Source organism: Berghia stephanieae, chromosome 13, assembly GCF_034508935.2.
Source record: "Berghia stephanieae isolate SIO BIC M18660-M18661 chromosome 13, UCSD_Bste_1.3, whole genome shotgun sequence".
Lineage (NCBI taxonomy): Eukaryota > Metazoa > Mollusca > Gastropoda > Nudibranchia > Aeolidiidae > Berghia > Berghia stephanieae.
The window spans coordinates 14627190-14654720 of record NC_088372.1 but is presented as its reverse complement, the minus strand read 5'-3'; the positions used below and the strand labels follow the sequence as shown (position 1 = coordinate 14654720).

Here is a 27531-nt window from a genome sequence, read left to right as displayed (position 1 = left end):
TTTTTAAAAAGGAAATCACAACCAACTCCTAATTGAGGAAAATAATGCCAGGTACAATTGATTGATTGAATGGGATATTTGGTTATTTTCAAAGACAAATTGGCTATCCTGCAATTTAAAAAGATTTTGACAAAGTTAATCGGATGTCATAATTTAATGCATTACACACGATTTAACGATCATTCAATTTGTAGGATCATCAAGTTCAACTGGAAACAATTGACATTGTGTCTGCTGAACAAAACTTTATATATAAAAGGTGAAAATGATATTAGTTTTTTTAAATGTTGGGATAGCCAAATTGTCCTTAAAACCTGTCCATTTATATATTATGGAAATGAACAAAAAAACAATCAAACTAATCAAAATAATGGCTATGTCTACGGCAGTAAATTAATGAAATCACGAACCTAAACATTTTCTAGACAATACCAAACCAGTGAACTAATTTTGTAATCTTTCTCACTTCCTTTTTACATTTACCAATGTTGAAGATCAAAAAATGAATTTTTAAAAGGTACAAATAAAAGTAAAATAACACAAAAAATCTGTTATAATCATATATATATTATATATATGATATATATATATATTTTTTTTAATGGAGTGTCATTCACTCCCTTCCTTCCCCCACTCCTTTTTCGTTTCATCCTGAAGCACATTATGGACACTCTATCCTTATCATTATTGTTTCCAATTCATCCATAAGCACACATTGGACAAAGATGATAATTAATTAATTCTATATGATAAATTGATCCAAATAATTTGGCCAGAGATAAAACCACACAACCAAAATACATACAAACATACACACCCGTACACAGTTTCTCTCTTTCTTATATTATATATATAAATATATATATATATTCATATCACACACACGCCAACACGGGAGTCCCAATAGCTCTCAGTTGGGAGACCACTCGCTTCACACACTTTGGACCGAGATCAATCCCCAGTGCAGTCAGGATTTTTCTGGAGCCCCCCCTGTCCACCCAGCAGTGAATGGGCCGCAGAGTCTGTTAGAATTGGCGAAATGTATTATTTTGCGATAGACTAGCGTCCTATCCAAAGGGTAGCAAGCAATTGATATTGTCCGTTTCATGCTATAGAAACCGGGATAAACTCCGGCCCTATGGCTCTGAAGGACTACTTACCACCAACACACACAATATTGAATGGGTAAAGACTAGGACACTATTGAGACATGTTTATCACTCAAGTACCCACTACTGAGACATGTTTATCACTCTCAAGTACCCACTATTGAGACATGTTTGTTTATCACTCAAGTATCTGTAGTCACAAGCTTATCAAAAGGTGACGGATATCTGTCGGATTTTGACTGATTTGCAATGACACTTATAAACAAACAAACCTAACAAGCTGACAATATCAACATTAATAACTTTCGGTCATCAGCTTAAAACATGAGCAAATCCCCACACTCCTTGAATGAGTTCAAAACTATGCTACTGTTTGTTAAAGCATTTCTTTTTTTTTTTTTTTTAAATACCAATCAAAATGGTGACCGAAGTTTGTGATATTTTCTTTGAGGAAAGCAAACTAAAAATATATACCATAATTGTGCCACAAAACGGAATAAAATATACTCTTGTGTTTGAACCTATGATTTTTTTTTTATCTATAGGTGCCTGATACCACATTGTTATAAGGTACAAAAAAAAAAAATTAAATAAATAAAAGATCCTTATCTGAAATTTAAAAAATTGTCTTCATTATAAAATCATCAACCCAAACTTTATCTGCTTTGCAGTGACATGACTTGGTGGGTGTACTCACTTCTGACTGCTCCCTCCCTCCCACTCACTCTCCATTTTCACACACTGTATCAATAATATAATATAATATAATAATGAGTCATAGTTACAATAAAGCCATTATTCAGTAATAACTATACAAGCCGGTCTGTTTTGAAAAAGACAGTAAACACAACAAGAAAAAAAAAAAATCGTGTGAAAGAAACAAACAAAAAAAATCAACACAATTTGACTTCCACTTGTTCTGCTAATGATGTGAGGGTCTTTCTGATACGCAGGGCTGTAAGACGGGCAGCTGACTTAGGGTTCCAACACTCCTTCATCACTCTGGCCATCACAAATAGAGGCTGTCGAATGAGAACAAGAAGGTTGTGAATCAATTTTGTAGGAGCAAACAAAAATATCAAAGCAAGCAGAAAAAAAAAAAAAAAAGCTATGAAATCATTTATGAAAAAGATTTAAATTAAAAAAAAAAAATTGTTAATTTATAATTGGGCCTAACAGATATAAATTCTAGAATATTACAGAAAATGTCCACACTTACATCGATATTTTGCCATCTGTTAGGAATGGCAGGCCTCTGTTTCTCTCCACACACAATCTTTTTCATCTCCTCTATGGTGGGATCCGGTGGGACAACATCGTAGTAAGGCAGCTGATAATCCTCAAAAATGCCTGGCAAAACCGAGATATAGAAGAGAAAAAAAAAACATAAAACAAATCTTTGGTGATACTGAAATTGTGCTGATGAAGGAAGTGATGGAAACGGCAGACGACTCATGATCGTTGATGAGGAAGATAAAAAAAAAAGAGACAGGCAAAATTCATGGGACATATTGTGAGAAAGAAAGGGTTGAAAAACTTGACAACAACGGGAAATTTGGACGGAAAAAGAGCACCTAGTCAGCATTGTCAAAAGATGTAGGGGCGGTTTGACAGAATGGTTGGGTATTAAAAAGAACGATGACACTGTGTATGTTGTTGTTTTTGTTTTTGAGGGTTTTACGGCGCTTGCAACACATTAAGGTCATATCAGCGCCAGTAAAAAGGAAGAAAATGGGATAGTAAAAAGTTCTAGAATTACAATTAAAGCATCCAAGAATAAGGCAGACAAAGGGAAATTGGTTCAAAAGGGAACAGATGTAGATTCCAAGAGCACACTATCAGTTGACTTAAATTGAGATCACCTAAAAGTCTCATCCAGACACAAGCACAGGTCCCCACTAAGAGGAACACACTCAAATGTTTACAAATCATATATAATACATAAATAAAACATAATAGAGTGCATAACAGAGAGATGATTTACAAGGAAAAAAATATCATCTCCCAAAACTAACTAACATTTGACTGTTTTCCTCCCAGTCAAGGAATCCGGCCAGGGCCAGGACAAATCCAAGTAATCTCACTCCAAGACAAAGACAGAAAGCATGTTGGAAAACAGACATAGGGGGATAGAAGACACAGTATGTACCTCCCTGCCCGCTATGGGAGGTCAGGATCCCCACCCAGATGACACGGTGTAGGAGATGCAGGAAAGAGTGGAGTGGAGAGCCTTGATTTGCAACACAGTGAAGCACGACACAACATCATAATGATCTTGCAACAGTGCATATACTCTCTTATTAGTCACACAGCTCCAGCAAGAATTAACCTACTTACCTCCCACAGAGCAGCGTCTTGCAATCTCCCATAGTACAAGCCCAAAAGAGTAGACGTCTGCTCTCTTGAAGGACTCAAAGTGGTTGGTGTTGATGGTCTCATCTAGGCATTCAGGTGCCATGTAGCGCTTAGTTCCCACTCGGTTGTTGGGGGCAATATCCACACTGCCAGTCTTGGAATCATGACGCACAGCAAGACCTAAAGAATGAACAAAAATAGATTTTAAAATCTTCCATGAAAATATCATAAGAGTTTTAACGTTTGTTTCTTGTTTTGCTTGACAACCTTTTGAATGAGGACCATGGTACAGGTCATTGACAGAACCATGAGCTTTTATACAGCACAATATCCACTAAATGTGTTCAAAGAGCTTTACAAGGAGTCCCTGGTCAACAGCAAAAACTTCATGTAGGATGTAACATCGATTCCGATTCCTTTTTCGGACAGAGACAACGCCGTTAACAGCAAGGTACTTATTTTATACCCAAGTAAGGTGAGAGAATGTGAGTAAAGAGCCTTTTCCAAGGACTCAACCATGAGCAGAGCAAGGCTCGAACCCAGGACCTTCCAATCCGAAAACGAGTGTCATACCAAAGACCACATAGCCACACATTAGCTTCATTTCCTATTGTAATTTGTCCGCCACTAACTTTACTGAAAAAAAAAAAACAAACAAAAAAAAACAAGGCACTGATGAAAGCTTCTCAATTTCTGGATTATTTGTCAATTTTCATATCAACAAAACTGACAATAAAACTATTCACCCTACCATCGGGTCAATATTTCTATTTTTTAAATTTAACAACTCAATTTATTTGAACTATTTGACCAAAAAAAATTTACTAATATTGTCAAAGCTTTCCATTTCTGTTATTTCCCCCAATTGTTTTACGACTCCAACCTCCAATCAATCATGTAATTACTTCAAATAATGTTCATGTATTAATATCAGTCACAAAGACTTCCAACTTATAGTTTTAAAAAAAAAACAGCTGTACCAAACTACTAGAATGGCACAAATCAAATACAAAAAAAAAAACAAAAAAAAAAACAAGTTATGAAGCTATTTTTTCTCTCTCCTTATATTTATGCTATTCCAAAGTTATACTCAGTTTTATGGAATCAAACAATTTGTAAAAGAATAAGAATTAATCACTCACCCAAATCGGCTATACAGCAAGTGCCATTGTTTTTTACAAGAATGTTCTTGGACTTGAGATCTCTGTGGGCGATGGCAGGCTTACCTGAGGAAAAAAAAAATATTTTGTCATGGACAATTCTAAAAAGCCTCAAGAACCCAAAAGCAAAAGAGTATTGTATGTGATGGTATTTTTTTTCATAAGGGAATGAAAAGGAAATTTGATACTGCATGACCAGTTGAAAAAAAAAACAAACATGCCACTATGAACTAACAAATGTGCCATGCTTTTCAACAGAAATCCCTGCAGGACATCATATTAAAAACTGGGAAGGGGGAGGGGGGAGGGGGACATCTCCCCGGTTAAAATAAAAAGTTTTAAAAGAAAAAGAAAAATATGCACGAGAGAGCAAAAGAGCAAATAAAGATGGATAAATAAAAGAATGAATAATCATTTAGAATTGGATTCAGTAGTCTGATGTCACGCCGCCCGGCAACGGTGGCCATCTTGGTTCTAAAAGAAAATCATTACTTTTTATTCTTCATGCTGGCTAGAACTTTTCACATGCCTTGTAATCAGAATGTGTAAAAGTCAAAACATGATCAAATTTATGTTTTTTCCCCCTCTGGATACGCTATTATGCTCGCCGGAGAAATATTTCATACGGGCATCCGCCATTGTTCCGATAGTTTAGAGCCAGTGTTACTAAGTTACCATGCGTCATTAGGAAGGAAGTGACGTTATGACTGTTGAAGAGTATTTCCATCTATCTAAAAGTTTTACCTTGAGCCCCTAGAATCTCAGAGTGGAGATGCGCCATACCAGATGCCGCGGAGTGGGCCAATCGCACCATGCCAGCAGCAGTCACTGACTGTCGGTTTAGGTAGTCAAAGAGAGAACCATTCTCATGGTAATCTGTGATCAGCCACAATTGAGTCCACGTCCCGTTGTCTGCAAAATTACAAGCATTCAAAGTGATTCTCAGTAACAACACGAAGGACAGAGACATGTTCCATAAGTAAAGAAAAAAGTGAGATGACAAGGTAGCTTAAATTTTTCCTTGCATTGAACAAGTATTCATTAGCTGGTCAACCAACATGGTGCTTGCTAGCACCTCAGCTCTTAAATTTGACTCTGATGCACATTGAAAACGTAATAATTTGGTAACTAAATAATAAAATAAATTAAATTCCCTTTATTCACCCCCATGGGGAAATTTGTCTTTAGGGTCTATGCCAAGGGAACACTGAAATAACCCAGGCATCTGCCGCAGTGCAGCACTACAAAGTGAGCTAGGGCGTCACTTGCTCAAGGCCACACAGCGCGGCGTGTGATCGAACTCCAAAAGATACTAAGCAAAGACAGTACTGCTGGGCCAGGCTGTCCCATGTGATCATTCCAAAGGGATTATGAAGATTTGAATCTAAATGAAAGCATTCTATTAGATAAAATCTTGAAATATGAATTTACATTAAAAAGTACTATAAAAACTGTAATAGAAAACAAACCAATCTTAAATCATTGTATTACATTACTATATATGAATTGTGCAATAGGTTTTTTTTTTTTAGAAAAAAAACTTCTGACCAAAAAAATATGTAAAGCAAATTTTTTAAAGCCACTGAACATTATTGTAAATCTTACAGATAACACAGATGGAATTTTGAAAAGAAAAAAAAATTAAGAAATTGAACTTCAAAAGAGATAAACAGGACAAGAACTTCTAAGGATTGACAAAATATTGCATTCTGGGATTGATTTCAACTCTCAATATGATCTTTGTCTATATCTTTTTCCTAAACCCATGGTTTGCTGTAAATATGAAATATGAATGGCAATTTCAAAATAGCTGAGAAACTTTCTTTCTTTAAGGTTATTTACGACACTTGTAGCATTTTAAAATAATAATTAAATAAATTTAAATTAAATTTCAATTATGGATTTCAGTGTTGCATAGAATAAGTTGGAATCACCAATGATTACCTTTGTTGTCAGCAGCGATAAAACCCAGGATGTTATCATGGCGTAACATAACAGTCTGGTAAATCTCAGCCTCTCTGAACCAGGATCTCTCCTCCCTGGAGGAGAATATTTTGACAGCCACACTCTCCCCTTCCCTAATTCCCTTGTACACTTCACCATAACGACCCTTGCCAATGATGGTTACCAAACGGATCTGTCTTGCAATTGTACGCTGGACCAAGAGAGGTAAGCCTGTGGAAAATTAAAAAAAAATTTTTTTTTTAAATGAACAACATTTTAAAGTATTCTTCGATAAAAAGCAATCTGAATGTAATAGGTAGTATAAGTATTTCACTGTAAAAAACTTCAGCATTATGTTTTAAAAATTTACCATTCAATTTTCAAATTAGAGAGTGAAGAATGCTAGAGAAATAATTGAAAATAAAAAGCTACAAATAAAGGACAAAATACTCAACACTGAAAACATCATGCTCTTTCCATATGGTTTCTGCCAATTGGATAAATACAGACTTTTTCTCTTGTCTGTTCTAATTTAAGAAAAAGTATTATCGTTTTAATTTGTTGGCAGAAGATAGGATTTGAGCCTTAATCATTCCATGTAAAGTACTTTGGGTTTTGTGAAGATGTTAAGTTACATTACATTCATTTTTTGGTCAAATCATTTTTATAAAGTCCACGGCTTTTAGCAGCTTAGTATTCACTTTCACACCGTCAGAAAAACTACACCAGAAGTTGAAAATTTTAATTCCCTCAAATTCTGCCAAAATTTATGGCAGTTGAAAAAGGCAGCCCCTCTTTATGTGCTGTCATTGAATTTTTTGTTCTCGAAGGTGATACCTCGAGTAATATTTTTAAACGTCCTGAGAAAGTTTATAAAACCCATGCATTAGATAGCAGGATGGTTGAATATGTATATCACCAATTAGAAGAAAATGAGAAGCATCCAACACACAATCTGAGACCCCCTAGCAGGAGACCTTGAAAATCAGTCATGGAAGTACCTATCAACTCGTTAAATCCTTGGATTCTCAGAGGTCTGTGCTCGTAGGTTACCTAGGCAGCTGACTCCAGATCACACGCGTGGAGAACTGAAAGAGTGAATTGCTGAACCGAGCATCTCCGGCTAAGTGGGAGAAATGGCAGTTTTCTCAGGAGAAAACTCAGTGGAGCTGAAGCCTGGGTTCATCATTATGAACCTGAGTCGAAGAGATAATAAATGGAATGGGTACATCCCTCTTCCCCAAGGACCAAAAAAATAAAAACTGAGAAATCAGCTGGGAAAATTATGGCAACAGTGTTTTGGGACAGTAGGTGTGATCTTCATTGATTTCCTCATTGACGCTAGCCTCCTAGATGAAAACGTCCAAGACGCATCAGAACGTATAACATCCATTGCAACAGGTTCGCGAGAAGATGCAGCTATGGAAATCTCAATTCCAAAAACCAAAGCTCTGCACATCCACAAGGAAATCAGAGTCTCGGAAACAACAGATGACGACATTGCAGCCATGGGATTTAAACACATATGCCCTTCCTGTGAACGAGATTTTCCAAACGGTGGTGCGATGGTGGAAAGACTGCAAGATCATGCAAAGGATCCCTCGTGGACCTAATTGTACAAAAACAAAAACGAAAAGACAAGGAAAGCGAACTTCCTCGTGTGACTATCAAGGGTGTACAATTAGACAATGTCTACTACTTTGAATGCCTTAGTAGTCGTATCCAGTGCGATGGTGATGAAAGGGCTAATGTTGAATACAGAATGTCAATAGCACAAACAACATTCAACTCTCTATCCCATGTGTGGTCCGATCACCGTCTGTCCCGCGAAAAGAAAACCATGTTGTATGCCTCTAGTGTCTGCTCTGTCTTCACACATGGTTGCGAGGCTTGGCGACTTACAGAGGGTGTAACTAAAACTGTGAATGGCTTCAACAGCCGATGCCTTTCCATCATTACGGGAGAGGACTACAGAGAAACAGCCAAACACCCCGAATTCAACCTGGTAACTACAATGATGAGACACAGGCTCCGCTTTGCGGGGCATATCTTACGCATGGACGCAGACTGCCTCCTGTGTCGAAGTTTTATTGCCTACTTGAAGAGCTTGACTACAGACCAGCAGGCACTCTACTACATGGGCTGGATTCTATGCCCATTGACGAAATTGTGATTCTAGCCAGGAACAGACGTGCTTGGTCCCAATATGTGAATTCCCTGTGACCGTGACACTTTTATGCTGATGTATCATAGCACCTATAGCACCTTATAGGTGCTGTACTAATGTGCAATGCAACTCATGCATACATACATACATTGATTTCCTACCACAGGGTGCCACTGTCAACGCTGAAGCACCACTGAAGGAGGCATTGAGGGGACATCACTTTGAAGGTAATAAAGAAGCCAAGACAGCAGTGAAAAATTAACTCAAAGCTCATTTTCATGAGGACGGGATACATATCCTTACAAAGAGGTGGACTGTGGCTATCAAGAGAGTCGGAGACTATGTTGAGAAGTAGTATTCTACTCGGCTAATGCCAAGCGTTAATTTTGAGGTATGATGTATATTATTGATTTAATTTGTTTTAAAGTAATAAGCAGAGTCTCACTACTTTTGACTCACCCTCATAAAAACAAAAAAAAAACAAAATATATTAGAAAATCAAGGAACAATAACAAAAAAGAGGTCAGGCAAATATATATTACATTCATGAAACATTGTATCAGATAACTTACCAGAGCCTGATCCTTGGGTCCAATCAGCATAAAGTTCACGTAGTGATGAGGGATGTGAGCCCATCAATGGGTTTGTGTCTGTGTTGTGGTCAGGAGGGGAGGCATACGGCACACCATTTTGTTTGTAGAAGCGGTAGGCACAGAAGACCGACACTGCCAAGAGTGTAACCATCACAACCGCTACAATCAGAATAATTAGCTTTAAATTCTTCTCTGAATCTAAATCTGTTTTGGGTTTGGGTTTTTTTTGTTTGAAAAATAATGGAAAAAAGGGAGAGATAGAAAGAAAAAAAAAAAAAAAATATATATATATATATATATATATATATATATATATAGAACATATATAACATTAATTTTTAAAAAACAACATAAAAAATAAAAATATTAGTTCAAGGGTCCTTAACAATGAAACTGACTTTATAGACAGCAATAGACTGTTTGCAATGGACAATAACAAATACCTGTTTCGGATAATAACAATGACAGTTTGTCATACTCAGTTACAATTATTTGCTATAGACAATAATGAATAATGCTTACTTGCTGCTTGCTATGGAGAGTAATGATTTTGTTACTACATATGCTAATGATTGCTTTCTATGGACAGTAGGGGTTGCTTACTAATTCTGGAATTGTATTGAATTGTAGTGCCTCACATTCCTTCAGAATCCATAAAGCTGGAGTTTATGCCAGAAAAGGATCATAGCAATTGCTGCTACCCTTTGGGCAGAGTGCTAGTCTATTGCAAAGTACTGTCCGTCAGATCTAACCGACCCAGCTACCCAACCACCCAATACTGGGTGGACAGGTGGTTGGGGGGGGTGGGGGGTGCAGCATCTATAATGTTACAGTATTTTCTTCCTGGTCTGATAGGATGACTAATTGTAACTAGCCAACCAATCACTGCTAGTTGCAGAAAAAAAAAAATATGAATGTGCATGGATCAATACCAGTCTGCTGGTGGTTTTGACTCTATTCCAGACCTGCCAAATTAAAAACTTCAAATTTAGTAATTTTTATGTCAATTTTTAGTAATTTGACAAGGAAATTCGTAATTTCTGAAATTGTATAAGAACAACCACAATATTATTACTATTATTATTATTATTATTATTATCATCATTATATTGTAGTAGTAGTAGTAGTAGTAGTAGTAGTAGTAGTAGTAGTAGTAGTAGTAGTAGTAGTAGTAGTAGTGGTAGTAGTTGTTCTTCATCTTATTATTATTATTATAAATATTATTATTATTATTATTATTATTATTATTATTATTATTATTATTATTATTATTATATATTATTATTATTATTATTATTATTATTTAAGCATTACTAAGAATTTAAAATTCATAATTTTCCATAAAATTTCGTATTTGACCATGAAATTTGTCTAAAATTCGTAAAATTACGAAAAATTCGTAAGATTCGGCAGGTATGCTATTCAGCAAGCTATACTATAAAGAACTGACGGTGAATGAAAAGATTACTCAAGGCACATTATGATGTTACGCACAAACATTGATACGAAGTTAACCCAATTTCAGTAACTGATCTACTCATAAACAAAAATAAGTGTATTGTATGAGAATGTTAACACAAGGCTCATAGTTAAGCACATCTCATCTTGTGTTTGTCTTAGTCTTAGAAATATTTCATTTGGGCAACCCATTTCAATGACAAAGTCTGTCTATTACTATTACGCAAATTAAAAAAAAAATAAATAAAAAAAAATAAAAAACGTTATCAAATTGAAGATTAAATTAATGATAGATTTTGTGAACTATAAGTATAAGATAAATCAAAAACTTGCATAAATACATGGGTGCAAGATTTCCAGCTTTTTCAAATGGGTTTTAATATGTTTCCAGCATCTAGATCATCTCAACATAATACCTTTTAGAGGCAGAAGTTCACATTTCATAAGTTTCAGGCTTTTTTTAATTTGTTGGAATTGGATTTAAGACTTTTATGGCCTGACCTACTTGCACACATGATAAAGATGACGAGCTTAGCACAATTATCCACTAAACGTGCTCAAAGCGCTTTACAAAGGGTCCCTGACCAACAGCAACATGAAACATGTAGAACGAGACATGGCGCCTGTTACTGTTAGGCAAACAACATTGTTTTTCCAAAAGAGAAAACACTGTTTCTGTTAACAACCAGGTACTCATTTTAAACCTGAGTACGGTGAGAGAATTTGAGTAAAGAGCCTTTTCCAAGGACTCAACTATGCGCTCCGAGGCTCAAACTCAAGACCTTCCAATCCAAAGTCAGTGTCATACCACAATACATAGCCGCACAAGATTAGTGTCATTAATTTGTTTCAATATAACACATCGACTGCTTTTGACCCTACTATCCCACTGAACTGATATAATTGCTAAAATTTTGAAACAGATTAAAAGATGAAAGGAAAAGTAAATGCAGTCATTAATTCTGACACAGGCTCATATGTTTACTACTACTACTACTACTACTACTACTACTACTACTACAACTACTACTACTACTACTACTACTACTATACTACTACTACTACTACTACTACTCTACTACTACAACTACTACTACTACTACAACTACTACTACAACTACTACTACTACTACTACTACTACTACTACTACTACTACTACTACAACTACTACTACTACTACTACTACTACTACTACTCATATGTTAATATACTTATCAAACATCTATCTTACTGTCACTGTTTTCAGACTCTTTCTTCTTCTCCCCTGGCAACGGGTCAAGGGTAGGATCGATAGAATTACACAAATCTTCATCCTTGCAACATCGGACATTCTGTTTGTATCTCATGTTCTTATTGACAGAACACAGAATGGAGTGATCATCAACGAATTGTTTGTCATGACATCTGTTTGTAAGATTTTAAAGAAATAAAAAGGGAAAAAATTAATACAGCTAAAAATATAATGAGACAAGTTCAACAGAACCCTCCAAAAAGAAAAAAAACAAAAACCTGAGCTTATATATATATAGCACAATATCCCCTAAACATGCTCAAAGCGATTTACAAGGGGTCCCTGGCCAACAGCAACAGGTTTAGTAACGGGAAGGATGCGACATGACGCCTGTTAGGCGATTTTACAATTTTTTGGGACAGAGACAACGCTGTTTAAGGCCAGGTAGTCACCTTTACACCAGATCATGGTGAGAGAATGTGAGTAAAGAGCCCTTTCCAAGGACTCAACTATGCATCGAGTGTAGCTCAAATCCAAGACTTCCTATCCGAAAGCCAGTGTCATACCAAAAGACTATATATAGCCGTACAAGATGCACCTAAAAGAGGGACCTTGATGCTTATTAAAATAAAATGGGGTTACACCTGAGGGGAGTGAGAGAGATTAATGCAGGACTGTGACATTTTGGGGGATTGTAGGTGGCCAAGGTGATGAGCATATAATAGAGGTTTTCAGTCATAATTAAAAGTCTAAGAAAGTTTATTTTGTGCACAAAATGGAGAGAAAGATAAAGGGAGTAAATGTGACTCATATATAAGGAAACAACACTAAACAATCGACGCTTCGGCCTTTGGCCATTTTCAAGTAAACACGATACATATATATGATGATATATATGATGTGTGTGATTCTGGTAGATCCATCATCCAATCGTACAATAGAGGCCGCACACATACCAACGCCTTCTGTGGTGTTACGTATTGTCACCAGTTGGTTATAACAATACGGTTCATTTAAATGTCCGAGTGTAGATAGTATTTTAACAAACAAGGATATATTCAGGTTAAGATGGGTAATAAACAGTGATATCAATATGAGAAGGAACACAACTAACTATAGGCTATTACTGCTAGATTTAATACAGGTTGGACAGCGCGATACTATACTATATATCATCTTTGGGTTCCGATCCTTTTCAGTTATCGATTTTAATATAGCTGTAATAAGCGAAATACTTCCCATTGTTTTAAAATTCGTGAAAAAATATTTTTTATTAAGACAAAATGATCCGGAGGTTCATACAAATTTTTGCAGCTGTCCATTATGAACAGCTGAGAAAAAGAAGAAAAAGACGAGCCCCTTATTAAAAAACTGACTATTGTACTCAGAATATATAGTTCTATCTCATTGATCTGATACGTTACTTTATTAATTACCTCTGTGACTATGGAATGGAATGAAACTTAAACTATGAATCTGATGCTACTCCATTGACTTTATGGAATGAACCAGTACTCTGAATGTTTTGCCTCACATGAACTTTTGCCTCTTGTGGGTCTTGGTTCATATTTTTCTTGGGATCATCCTCCACAAATTACCACCATTTGTTGATATTGTACATCTCCTTTCCCCTTCATCTAATTGTTCACCCTCATCCTCATCATCACTTTACATATACATTCATTAATCAAGCTTCTAAATCATCCTGAATCAATCACTATAAGGTCAGTTTTTAGAATACCTAACTACTCGTCCTTTCCATTTCTTGGCTACTCTTATTCACTGCTGATAATAATAATCATTATCATTAAATATTTTTTTGGACCCAGAATTCACAATCACTCTCTAAAAAGGTAGATCTTGCCATACAATGCCCCTGCTGTTATTCTGGTTTGAATTTTCTATATTTTTAGTTGGCCCCCACTAGCATTGCCTGAAGATTCCATATACTGTCCTTTCAGTATAGCTGTCATTGATATATATATATATATATATTTCGTGTTTACTTGAAAAAGGCCAAAGGCCAAAACGTCGTTTGTTTTGTGTTGTTCCCTTATATATGAGTCACATTTGCTCCCTTATCTTTCTCCGTTTTATTGGCTCATTAATTCATCTCTCTAATTTTTGGTTTGTGCAGACATACCTATTGAATTTATGAAAAGTAAAAAAAAGCATCAAATGTCCTAAAAAGAGTAAAATCCTTATTGTTATTCCTACTTACGTGCGTGTGATTCTGGTATTTCCATCATCCAATCGTACAATAGAGGCTGCACACATACCAACGCCTTCTGTGGTACATGTCTTGTTGGAGAGTTGAGGGTTCTTACAATTTGAACAGTCATAACATTTTAAAGCTGAAATAACAAAAGGTATGTACAACTTTTAAAATTTTTATTGTCACTATAACTATAACTCCCTTGCAAATAACAGAAAATGACTAGACTAAGGAAGCCCCGAAACTAAGTATTTTATTTCTTATCTTGTATTAATACTAATGAAAAATAGATTTTCAAAAACAACACACCATTCTGAGTGCAAGATGTTATTATTATTGCTTGGCATTCAATATTCAATAGTCAATCCATTAAACTTTTTAAAACATGCGTCAAAGAGTCAAAGTGGCAAAGTCTGCTGATGTCGAGAGGAATTACCCATGTCGCACTGAGTAAATTGATGATTAATATTAGGAAGTGTCAATTGCCAAGGAGTGAGTCCTTGGTAGTTGACAGTTCATCAACTGCCAAGGAGTCAAATTGGAACTCTTCAGCTGCTTGTGGTGATTTCAGTCGAGCCTCCATTTGCGCGCATACGAATCTCGAATCACGTCACTTTCTACTTTCTTCGATTCACTCATTCCTTGTCAATCGTTGTGGAAAGGATCAAGTCAACACTTGTTGGCATTTTTTTTTACTTTTTATGTCTTTTTACGAATTCCAAGACAAGTTAAAATTCAAAACAAAAATTACTGTTTATTTCGGATTCAGCAAAAAAAAAAAAACAAAAAAAAAACAACAGAATGACGAAGTGGCAAATCTCTGCCAAGCCCTAGATTAAAAAAGAAAAGTAAGATTTCCTTTATTTTAAAGGAAATATATATACTGCACACCGTCTTAATAAGGAACAATTAACGTAAAACATTTGTGCAACAAGATCAATCCGTGGCAGTTAATAGTAAATAGTTGACGATTTACCAACTGGCAAAGGTCCGTGACAAAAAGATGAAATATGAGAGAGAGAGAGAGAGAGAGAGGGGAGAGAGAGAGAGAGAGAGAGAGAGAGAGAGAGAGAGAGAGAGAGAGAAGAGTAAAAGTGTAAAAGAGAGTATTAATTAATATTAATAACATCACTCTGTGGCAATACATCACTTCATGACACTAAAGGTACTCCGTGACAGTTAAAAGTACACACATACGTAGTTGATGAAAGGACACGGTCCTTGGCAATTGACGATTTGACAATTGAAAGTAGGCACTTGCAAGAAGTAGCTCTCGCGAGTTGAAAACAGGCGAGGATTTCTGTTTCCGTTTTTGAGGGGAAAAAATTAGGAGTGATTTTAAAATGTTCATTCTTCTTTCTCAGTGGAATGAAATGGCATGTATTATATATCATTGGAAAGGGCATAAAATTCTACATACAATGATGCTAATATTATTATCTTTTTATATCATGATTTTGAGAAATCTTTGTGTAAAGAGAGTATATGTGTTTAAACGCTTATAACTTTTAAACCAGAGATGGTCCTTCTTAATAAAAACAAGTCCTTCTGAGATACATATTAAAGTAGCTTCTCTAAAAATTTCAGAGCAAAATATGTTTGCACTCAAAAGTTAGAGCTCCCCAAAAAAACAGTAATTGGCCTCGATTGTTTACAGAAGCTGCCATTTTCTTAAACTGATTCACTTCCTGTCGTCTGCTGCGTTTGAGAGATAACTTCGTCAATCACCACATCAAAACTTTACATCTTTATATCTTACAATATATTCCATTTATGGAAGTTATTTTTGTTTTAAATTATTCAATTAATTGGCGTTGCATTCATTTTATAATTTACAATTCTCTTCCTTTTTTTCCGATTGATTTTTCACTGTTGATTTTGACGTTTTTCATCCTTTGACGGACGTCTGTCCAATTTATTAGGGGAACGGGGGAGCGGAAGTTTTTAAAATCACCTATTTTCGATCATTTTAAACACTAATACACCACCTCAAACATTTATCAGTCCATATCTCTGCTTTTATGAGGTCTATTTTCATTTTGAAAAGTTCAAAGTGAATAACTAAATGACGCCGATTCAGTGGTGTATTTGGTCTATCTACAAGTGAATAAATATTTAATTGTCGACTTTTCCAAAATTCCAATAGGTCATTCATTTGCATGTCGTGATCTATTTTTCCTTGATTTCAGCTGTTTCAGCTCTAAACTATACCTTTCTCTCTCAATAAATAATTATTTTTCTGTTTGCAATGTATTACAGAGATATTGAATTACCACATGTAAAAATTTCAAAGTTGTATCTGAAGCCGTTTCTGAATTATACTTGATTATCCATTGGGTTGCTGTGTTTTGGTCACATATTTTCCTATAAGCTTCTATAGAGATTTTTCACAACATAAAAGGTCATCACTTTTTAACTAGTTGAGATAGAGCGATAATTTTTTCACTTTAGTAAATGTTTCATTCCCCTTTATTTTTCTACGCTAAATTAATACCGATATCACTATTTTGAAAAATTCTTGCAAGTGCCTATTGAAAGGTCCTTGGCAAAGGAAACTGGAAAATGCCAGAAGCAAGGTTTGAACCTGGAATATCCAAGGTCCCAATGCAATAAATTGCAATGACAATATGTAATATTGGCAATATTGATGTCGTGATGAGAATGTGAATGTGATGATGATGATCTTTTCTAGAGTTTAGTTTAGAAGTTAGAGTTAGAGTTAGAGTACGGCTGTCATTATTCCCAGACGCCTGTCTGGGGATAATAAAAATTCGTTATCCCCAGACAGGTGTCTGGGGATAACCAATTTTTGTTTTCCCCAGACACCAAGAAAATTTGTTATCCCCAGACGCATGTAGCAAGTGGGCAGAAAGATTTTATGCAAAATGCCAAACTAGGCGTGAAAAATACCAAATATTCTGGAAAAAATACTAGTGGTTGTGTACCAAAACAGTTAATATATCAAGTGATATTTAACACAAGATGAAAGTAAATAGTGATCAAATGTCAAATCCAGCTCTTTTAAAAAAAAATATTTTATAGCAAATGGATCAATGAAATTCTTTTGTTACTTTGATCTGGAAACGTCAAACTGGCAATTCGACTTTTTATTTTCAACCAGGAAGAAAGTTGTTAATCATCAAATCTGTTTATAGTCCACCAACCACTTAAATTTTCACTACCTACCTACCTGTTAACTTTATTGATATTCTCTTGTTTCTATAATTTGCTCATTCTGGCCACAATTTTGGGGATGACCGGGAATTATTTTTTATTTCGCGGACGAATTCCTAGGCCATGGTGTTGTTCGCCCCAAAGCCCAAAACCGACACCTGTTATTTTCCTTTCTTCTTCGCACAAGACAATATAATTTAGTATCACACGTCCACAAAACTTGATCCAACAACATATTTTTATTCGAATCAGAGATGAAAATAACTACCAAAACAAGGAAGCAAAAATGGTGGAAATATGTTTAGCTCATATATGAATTTAAGATATTCCGATAGTGGTGTGGATAGACAGCTCAGTGGTTTAGGCCACCTTTCATTTTACTCCTTTTAGCTGCACAGATTCGAACCAGTCGCGACCCCTCCCCCCCTCACACACACACACACACTTTTTTTTTTTTTACTTTTTTTTCTTTCTTCCCAATTGATGTTCATTGTTTTCACTTTTGTTCCGAGTTCCGAGCAAGAGTTTTTTTAATCAGTTGAATTTTTTATTTCTCCGATAATATTATTTCATTATTTAATTTGGTCTAGATCTATTATTGTTTTTTGTTTTGTTTTGGTCAAATGATAATATTAATAATAATAATAATAATAATAATAATAATAATAATAATTGTTAATATTATTACTATTACCATCATAATCATTATTATATTATTATCAATAATAATATTATTTTTATTATTAATACTCTTATTATCATACTATTACTATTATTATTATTATTATTATTCTTATGATTATTATTATTATTATCATTATTATTATTACTATCATCATTATAATTGTTATTATATTATTATTATTTATTATTATTATTATATTATTATTATTATTATTATTATTATAATCTATCCTCTATCTGACCATTTGGTCGCTCTCTGAATATTTCTGTTTGTTTGGTTTTAATTATTTATTCTTTTTAGACACTATTTGAGATCGGAGTGGGGACGAATATATTTGCTAGAAACTAGAAAAAAAAACCAAGAGAGAGAGAGAGAGGAGAGAGAGAGAGAGAGAGAGAGAGAGAGAGAGAGAGAGAGAGAGAGAGAGAGAGTTTAATATTTAAAAAAAGAGGCGTGGGGGGGGGGGGGGGATGGATGGGACATTTATCCCGTTCAACGTTCTGTAAAAAGAAGACGGAATTTAAAAAAAAAAAATTTAAAAAGATGACGTTACCAGGATTCGAACCCACAACGTCGATTCTGGTCAAACTTCCAGGGCAGACGACTAAACCATTCGGCCATGACACCCACTTCGAAGTCGACGCATATTGTGTATATGTAGTAACAACTGATTTTAATGTTGGTTAATTTTATGTTTTTATAGATATTTTATTAACTTCCCTCATTTCTATGTGCATTTGGAAACATTCCATATTCTGGAATGTGAATAATTGTTTAAAAGAGCGGAGTTTCAAATATGCGTCTGGGGATAATGAAAATTCGTTATCCCCAGACAGGTGTCTGGGGATAACGAATTTTTATTATCCCCAGACAGGTGTCTGGGGATAATCACAGCGGTTAGAGTACAGTACAATACAGTTCAGTACAGGCCCAGGACAGGAACGGAAAAGTTGGGAGTTGACCATTGACAATTGACACACAGTTATAGAGTACCTGAGATTGACAGTTAATTAAGTAAACTTAGCACAATTGTATTCCGAACCGTTACAATAGCAGCTTGTGCTTAGGTTACTGAAAGAGGCAGAGTGATGAGTTACTGAATATGAACTGGACTCAAATCAAGTGAAAGTGAATGTGTTGAGAGTGAGAGTGAGTGTCGAGGAGAGTGATTACAATTGTGAAAAAATACGTTACAATATATCTTTACCTTGTGTGGTGCATATGACTCCTAGAAGTAGTATACATATTCGCAATAAATCGTAAAACAGCATGATTTCTGATATAATTTAAAAAGTGAAAATGTTTGCATTGAATATCTCATTCAATCGACTTCGCAATAATATTTTTCCTTTTCTGTAATTTGGCCGACTTACCGACTTACGGTAACGGAAATGTATACGCGTGGTACTGGAACATAAATCAGTTCTATTTGAATTAGTCAAACTTCCGAATTATCGTGGAGAAATGAGGGTAAAATTATATTATGGCAAATTTCATAAAGGTTTATCTATAAAGATATAATAAGAGCAAACAATATAAAACCATTGTATTTACACTATATCGCGGATTAATTTGACTAATGTTTGGAACGACTTCCAAGAGAATGAAGTGACTCGATATTCCCAAAAATAAATAAATGAATAATAATAGACCTTTCTGCCTCAACTCGTTCAGATCAATGAAAGTGTTGTGGGATGAAAAGATAATACCCTGGGTGATCTCAATAACTCAATAGTAGAGCATGGGACCAATCTCGACCCTCCGTTCAGCCGGTATTTTTTTTTTCTCACGACAGAAGTAGATAGGTTTGCTGGGCCTATTAGTTGTAGCGAAAAGTACTTCGCGATTGACTAATGGAGGGGAACAAGCAAAATCTACATACAATCTCTCAGTTATTTAGATCACTCTGTAAATTGCAAACCTTTCGGAATCTGAATGAATGTGTAAAGATGAGAAGGTGAAAAACCTGTTGAAAAACGTTTTTTACCCAAGCCGCTTGCAATGGTCAACACAGGTGTGAATTGGAGTTTAATGAATTTTCTTCGAGTGTAATTTAATTTTATTGCCTTTAGGAGGAAAAAATGCAAAACAAGGCAAGTTTACAATCACCGTGCGAGAAAAAATATTACGTGTCAAATTTCTGTCATTGTGGTGGACAGTTTCATGTATGTTTTTCAAGAATATTATTTATTTTAAGGCTTTAGCCAATAATTTACAAAATCGTATGGCAACATACATGAAAGAGAAAAAAGGTAAATGAAACCAACAAAACAAGATCGTAATTCTTATAACAGTGGTTTAAAAATGATACCAGTAATAAGTAAATAATTTATAAGAATGGTAATAATAACAATACATTGACATGTGACGCCCTCGAGCGGTTTTGCAGTCTATATGTTTGTGTATAGGGAGGTGTGTGTGTGTGTGTGGGGGGGGGGGGGTTGAGAAGGATGTGTGTGTGTGTGTGTGTGTGTTCGTGTGTGTGAATAGCTGCGTGCGGAAGAGATACTCGGTGAGGATTGGGAAAGACATAATATGCCATCAATGTGAACTTAATTTTTATTTCTTTTTTTAGTTTTGTTACCGTTATTGTAACTGTCACTACATGCACTGTCCTCGATTGTTTCAAAAGCTACATTTTTAACGATCTCAGTCTTCTCATAAAAAGAGTTCACTCCTAACAATCACCATTAAAATTCGGGGTCCCTTCGGGGATTTGTTTTGGGTCCCCTGCTGTACACGCTGTATACATAAAAAAGCATAACATAGACTATAATATTATGTAGGCTACACTGATGACACTCAGCTGTATGACGAGCCGTTTTCACTTGCTCGCGCGTCTGCTTCAAGGACCCTTTCAATTTAATATGGACACCGGTATTTGCACAAGGAAATTAATACCTTTAATTAAAACACTTAAAACATGGACAGCCTTCTTCTTTAGTTAAGCCAATGTCAATATAAAACTGTTTCATGTTCCGCTTAAGGGATAATAAGCATGAAATGGTCAAGATACCGAAAGTTGCCCATTGTTAACGGAATGTAATTTCTTATCCCTCGCTATCCACCTGTTCGATGGACATGATCTATATTAACTTTCCATGTGCTCGAGGTCATTGGTCACATTGCAAAATGTGCTCAAAGTGACCCGCTTAGTGAAAAGTGTTCACAGCTTTTGAAATATCTAACATCACGATTGGTCATTCGATTCAGCTTACACATGGTATGTTTATAATTTTTTATTTTTTTTTTGTAAACAAAGCAGCGTGTTTACATTTGTTAAGAAATATCCAATAGTTGGACAGCAACAAATCATGTGATTGATGACCTGGTTGGACGAAAACACGAATATAGATCGCTCCCATTGTCTGCATATCTCCTGTTCTCTGTATTCTTTCTCCCGTCTTAATTAAACAAGATTCCAGGTGCGATATGTCCTCAGGTTCGCGTCTCTATCAAGAGACTTGCCAAATAGTAATTAGTATTCTAGCCTCCTACTCTTCAACAGTCGTAACGTCACTTCCTTCCTAATGACACATGGTAACTTAGTAACACTGGCTCTAAACTATCGGAACAATGGGGGACGCCAGTATGAAATTATATTTCCCCGGCGAGCATAAAAGCGTATCCAGGGGGGAAAAACACATACATTTGATCATGTTTTGACTTTTACACATTCTGATCACAAGGCATATGAAAAGTTCTAGCCAGCATGAAAAATAAAAAGTAATGATTTTCTATGTTTAGAACCAAGATGGCCGCCGTTGCCGGGCGGCGTGATATCAGACTACTGAATCCAATTGTGCCTCATTGGCTATCTAGAAAATCCCGTTCCTCCTCACTGGCTTTTCCAATAATTGTTCGCATGCCGATTTTAACAAAATACATCCCTCTCACAACTAAGACACACACGATAAAACATCCAAGGAAGAACCAGTTCTCAAATTTCAAACTTGAAAGTAAAGAGTTTTAACTATCTCTCGGTTGAAGGTAATTTGTTATTAGCTTAATGTATTCAAAGTGGAACGAGATATTACTGTAAATTCAAGGCTAATTTATTAATATCGTGTATATGTTATTTGTGCTTATTTCTATGGATGTTGGTCAGTTGAAACACTTGTAAAAAATTATAGCTAAAAGTATATGATACTATAGTCTAGTTGACATTTTGTTTATGAAACATGCTATTATTTTCATTTATATTCAATATGGATATATGATGTCTATAATCTACCGCCAATCCCCTGCCACACATCATAATCACAACTATAATTCCTAAATTAGAATATATATATATATATATATATATATATATATATATATATATATATATATATATATATATATATACATAAAGATAATGAATGAATATTTTTATAGGAACACGAGTATCAATTATGAGTTATTGATTCCTGTTAATTTTTGGTTGTGTATACTTACTGCCAGGCGAAAACACAATATTAATTATCATTCCTACACACTATTTTGATTGCATTAATTAATGGTAACACAATGTAAATCTATCACTGACCCTCATGCACACATGTTTCTCGCTATGTAGGATTTTCGAGTTCCCTATAGAGCAGTGAGCTCCCCCCCCCCCCCCCCCCTTAGCTTATAATGGTTTTCGTCGAGAGTTGGAGAATCTCAAAGAGCCAACAATATTCCAGGATGTGGGTAGGCCTGGTTTATTATTGGTTGTTGCCTGTAGACCAATCGTGTTCTGGGTGTCGAACAGTAGCGTCCGTACTCTGGTGAATTTCTAATTAGGTTGGTTACGTCCCGTTACGAGTGACAATCTCGCATGACATATAGGTGAGAATTGAAAGCCTAAATGCAGATGACATCACACATTGCCCCCTTTTAATTGTACCCACGGCTATAACGATTAACACATTGCAACGCTGCGATAGTTTGTATTGGAATTGTGTGTACCGATGTATTTACAATCCTGGGAAAGTTGAGGCGATTGAAATATCTCATCACAAACCTTGATATCGATAGCCGGCTGGATTAAAAATAAGCCAAACGGGCTTATACAATTATCAAATTAAAACACAACACATATGACTAAAATAAAATAATAAATTAAATAGATAAATAAATAAATAAATAAACACATACATAAATAATTAGGCCACTCAATTAGAGCCATTCTTTCTGTGATGAAATAAATGCAGGATTAATAGTTAAAAGTGTAAAATATATATTATCCACAATCTTCCTTCCACTTATTCTCTCTATCTTTTCCTGTAACATCTAATTAAACTTTTGTATAAAATTGTTATTATAGGGTGTTACTATTGTCTTGACTCACATGTTATTATTACAGACAGTTATAAGGGACTCTGAGGCCCTAGATTAAACCTGAGCCGTTTGTAGTGTAGGTTGAGTGGCGCAACTGGTAGCGATAGCAATAGAGCGCATATTAGGTTCGAACCTAGACCATTGAGCTTATCATTTCGACTCGAACCCACAACAAGCACAAAATCCCGCCACAAGCTGTGCAGTTCATTTAAACCCCGAGATACTGATTGTTCATTGAGAAAGAATGGAGAAATGTATTTAACAGGCGTTGAATAAACTTAAAACGAATGAAGAGAAAACGGAGGATCTTTTTATAAACTATAGCAAGCTTATTATATGCATTCGGTCAATTCGAAATTGTTGAACGCTCAAAATGGAATTATTCCTTTTTCGGACAAAGTTCGTAATCTCGGTATTTATTTTGATTGTAATCTGTCTATGGAAAAACAATTATCCTATACTTGCAAAATTCTTTATCTTGTTTTACGAAAAACTGCCCATTTGTCAAATATGAAGTAGTTTTTAAATGAAAAATTAAAAATCATATCTTTCTGTTATATTTAGATGGTATGTAGAAAGAATCAAGTGAGCATTTATTTAATTATTTATTTATGTTTTAAAAAATAAATTAAATTTGAAATAGAATAGATAAGCAATTTTCGTATCATACCACAGGTTTAATTTCACTATTTTTGTTGTGTCACCTCATAGAACACATTTAGCCTAATTAACATTTTTGAAAATAATTCCGTATTTTCATCTTTTAACTGTTGTTGATAATAGGACAGAGTAATTAATCTTTTTTTAAATTTATTTTTTTAATGATATATATTGCATATTGCATGCCATGTATATTGTGCGCATAGAGCTAGATTGTATGGGACAGGCGCGACGTATACTGAGGGCAGGCGCGAAATAAATAAATCACATTATTATTATTATTATTATTATTATTATTATTATTATTATTATTATTATTATTATTATTATTATTATTATTATTATGATTATGATTATGATGATGATGATTGATGATTATTATTATTATTATTATTATTATTATTATTATTATTATTATTATTATTATTATTATTATTATTATTATTATTATTATTACTGTTGCCTTATTATGATAAAAAGACGTACGTGTCGTGGGGTTAATTTTACTATGGTTGGAAATGTGTTCGAAATTGTAAGGTTCTGTGTTATGTTTCAATTTTAAAATAGAGAGGTGAGTGATGATAATTGAATGTTATCATAATTTATTGACTTAATCACAAATGTGGCTCGCTTCGCCATCCCATCTAGGCTAATGTTGTGATTTCAAAATCACACATACCTTCATATCCTAATTAATTTTACAACCCTGCCTAAATTAAAACAAAGGGACCTTATGGCTTTATAACGCTGAATTAATTACAGACAAGCGAGAGAAGAAAAACAATGCCAGGTTCCTGCGTAATTTATTGTCCGCAATCGGCACTAAAGAGAATCCAATTCTACCTAAGATTGCGCATAATGACTCCGTGAATATCTCATCTGAACTGACCAGTCAAACCAAATGAGGATCTGGTTACTCGCTAAACCAAGGATGCTTGGGTCCAATCAAGGAATGACCAAGAGACCCCCCACCAACTGAGCAAGCAAAAGCCATCTTACCGCCCCCCCCCCTCCCCTCAGACCTTAGCAAATATGTCAATAACAATCATCCTTAAGTTGAGCAACAGTACGGGAGAGGATGAAAATTAGCTTGCCCATGGCATAGGTTTAAGTAATTAAAAGTCTACTATCATACTTTTGTTTAATTATGTGTTGTCTTGTTATTTTATGAAACTTCTATTGATTTATATTTAAGTATTTCTGTTTTAACGGAGATTAATACGTATCTTATGAACCTGCTATATCCCTATATTATAACGTACCACATCTACCACTGCAACTACACAGTGGCGTAGGGCCTTAAAGGCTATTAAGGCTAAGCCACAGGTCGTCATTAACTTGAAAGTATGTAAGAATTTAACAATAAAAAGTCACACTTTTAATTTTTCTGTTTCACAAACAATGAAATTCATTGTTGACCTGGTGTTAAAAAACCCTTACAGAGCCTCAAAACTTGAACCAATCACACCGCTTTGAATTTACTACAGCTCGAGTTGTACTCGTGCCCCTGACCAATCAGTACAGCGTGTGGCTTTAAAGGTGGAGAAGGCTTCCAGCCATATTCCCACGGTACAACCAGGCGATGCATTTCACGTTTGCCGTGTGCTATGACTGTGGGCATCAAGAGGCATCTTGACGTTGAACTGAGTCATTGTGGCTTTCTTACTCGCAGCCACACAGTTTGACCTAATTGTTCCATTGATGGCAATCGTTCGTGTTGTACCTGTTACCCATCCCTCTTCGAGGCGTGTCAGGCATGTGATATTGAATTCCCCATTGTCCCTTTTAACTTGAGTGTGTTAATCTGATGTGTGCAGTGTTTGTTTTTTAAATTTTAATTAATTGCTATTAAGTGTGATGAATCACGTTGATTATCTGTTGACTATCAATACCAGTTCTTTGAATAGGGAAAATAAACTTTTGATTAAAAGTCTCGGTCACCATCAACCAAACGATTTTGTACTCACTATTAAAGACGGGAAACAGAATCGGTCATTTAATTTGATAAAGATTGGTAGAGTCGTTTTCCTTGGCTATCGGTGAGAATAGAAAATAAGAGTTTATTTTCTTTTAATTGTATTTTGTTTGGCGAAAACAGCAATACAGAATTGTCTTGGACAAGAAGTGGATTTACCTGTTTGAAAAATTTAACACAGAGAGCATTGAACCATCAGAAGTCTAACTTACATTTAAATATCACCACTAGATTGAAAACCGTTGGTACTCTTCACATAGGTGCACAGATTGACCGTGGCTATCGCTTATCTTTAGCCAGGCATGATGAACAAGTTACAAAGAACATACAAATTTTGGTAAAATACTTGAGTGCATCAAATTCTCTCTCTCTCTCTCTCTCTCTCTCTCTCTCTCTCTCTCTCTCTCTCTCTCTCTCTCTCTCTCTCTCTCTTTATATATATATATATATATATATATATATATATATATATATATATATATATATATGCGACAACCCATCTCAAATCCAGCCCCATGCTCCTAAATGACCAGGCTACGCCGCTGCAACTATCTACTTCTTTAACCTTAAAATTTTATTAATATCTGACGAGTCGCCAGGAACTGAACTGAACTATAACAGGATGAAAGAAGCACCAGGCGACTTCTGTATTTGGGAAAAAACTTTTTGACTTCTATTTGTCATTACCTACTTGCCACTTCTCCTACATTAATATTTGAGAATGGCGGGTGGATGGTAGATTCTTTATTATAATATGTTCCATTATATTAGTCTCATTGGCATGGCCATGCGCTCTTGTGTTGTCAAAAATCATACTAGCCGCTGTATTTTCACTCACATGATGGAGGAAAAAATTTAAATGATGATCAGCAAACGAGCAAACTCTATATAATTTTCACCTCTTTGAAATGCGTCATACAGCTTTGTTTTGTCTTCGAGTGTAGCTATTCATGATATCTCAAAAGCAATATAATCTCTGTTGAACAAGTTCTGTTAATAGAAGGTATCAAACTTTTATTTGATTTCCAAGGACAAACAAATTATGACAATACAATCAAGAATGGATACCGAGAACGATTACGTCACTTGTAACCAGGTACATTCAAACAGTCGTTTTGTTTTGAGGATATTTGAACTTGCTAAATTAAAGTTTGCAATGGGTGGACATTTGAACTTGCTAAATTAAAGTTTGCAATGGGTGGACATTTGAACTTTCTATTAGCATCGCCTATGTTAAAATCTTTAATTGACACTTGAACTTGCTAAATCTGTATATTGTCATTTGAACTTGCAAGATGGATTTATGAACCATCTAATAGGACATTTGACCGGGAAAAACGATATCAATGTCGGGGTAAACCAGGTACAGAAAGTCAATAGTTTGATTTTAAATTCAGATAATAATATGATATAGTAGACATATGTTAGATAAGAAAAAGTGTAGGATTAGAAAACTTAATAACTTAGCGACATAACATTATTATTACATATTAATTA

General features: G+C 35.0%; 1 protein-coding gene across 1 annotated transcript; it reads right to left on the bottom strand.

Moving 5' to 3' along the window:
• Positions 1-1019: 1019 nt before the first annotated feature.
• On the bottom strand, positions 1020-19491 carry LOC144958974 (TGF-beta receptor type-1-like). The gene is made up of 10 exons (XM_078891275.1): positions 19300-19491; positions 14240-14372; positions 12019-12191; positions 9308-9532; positions 6569-6799; positions 5369-5536; positions 4607-4690; positions 3447-3644; positions 2329-2459; positions 1020-2131 (listed from the first exon to the last, which is right to left on the bottom strand). The coding sequence occupies exons 1-10, from the start codon at positions 19361-19363 to the stop codon at positions 2003-2005; spliced, it is 1536 nt and encodes a 511-aa protein (XP_078747401.1). The 5' UTR covers positions 19364-19491; the 3' UTR covers positions 1020-2002.
• Between the last annotated feature and the right edge of the window lie 8040 nt (positions 19492-27531).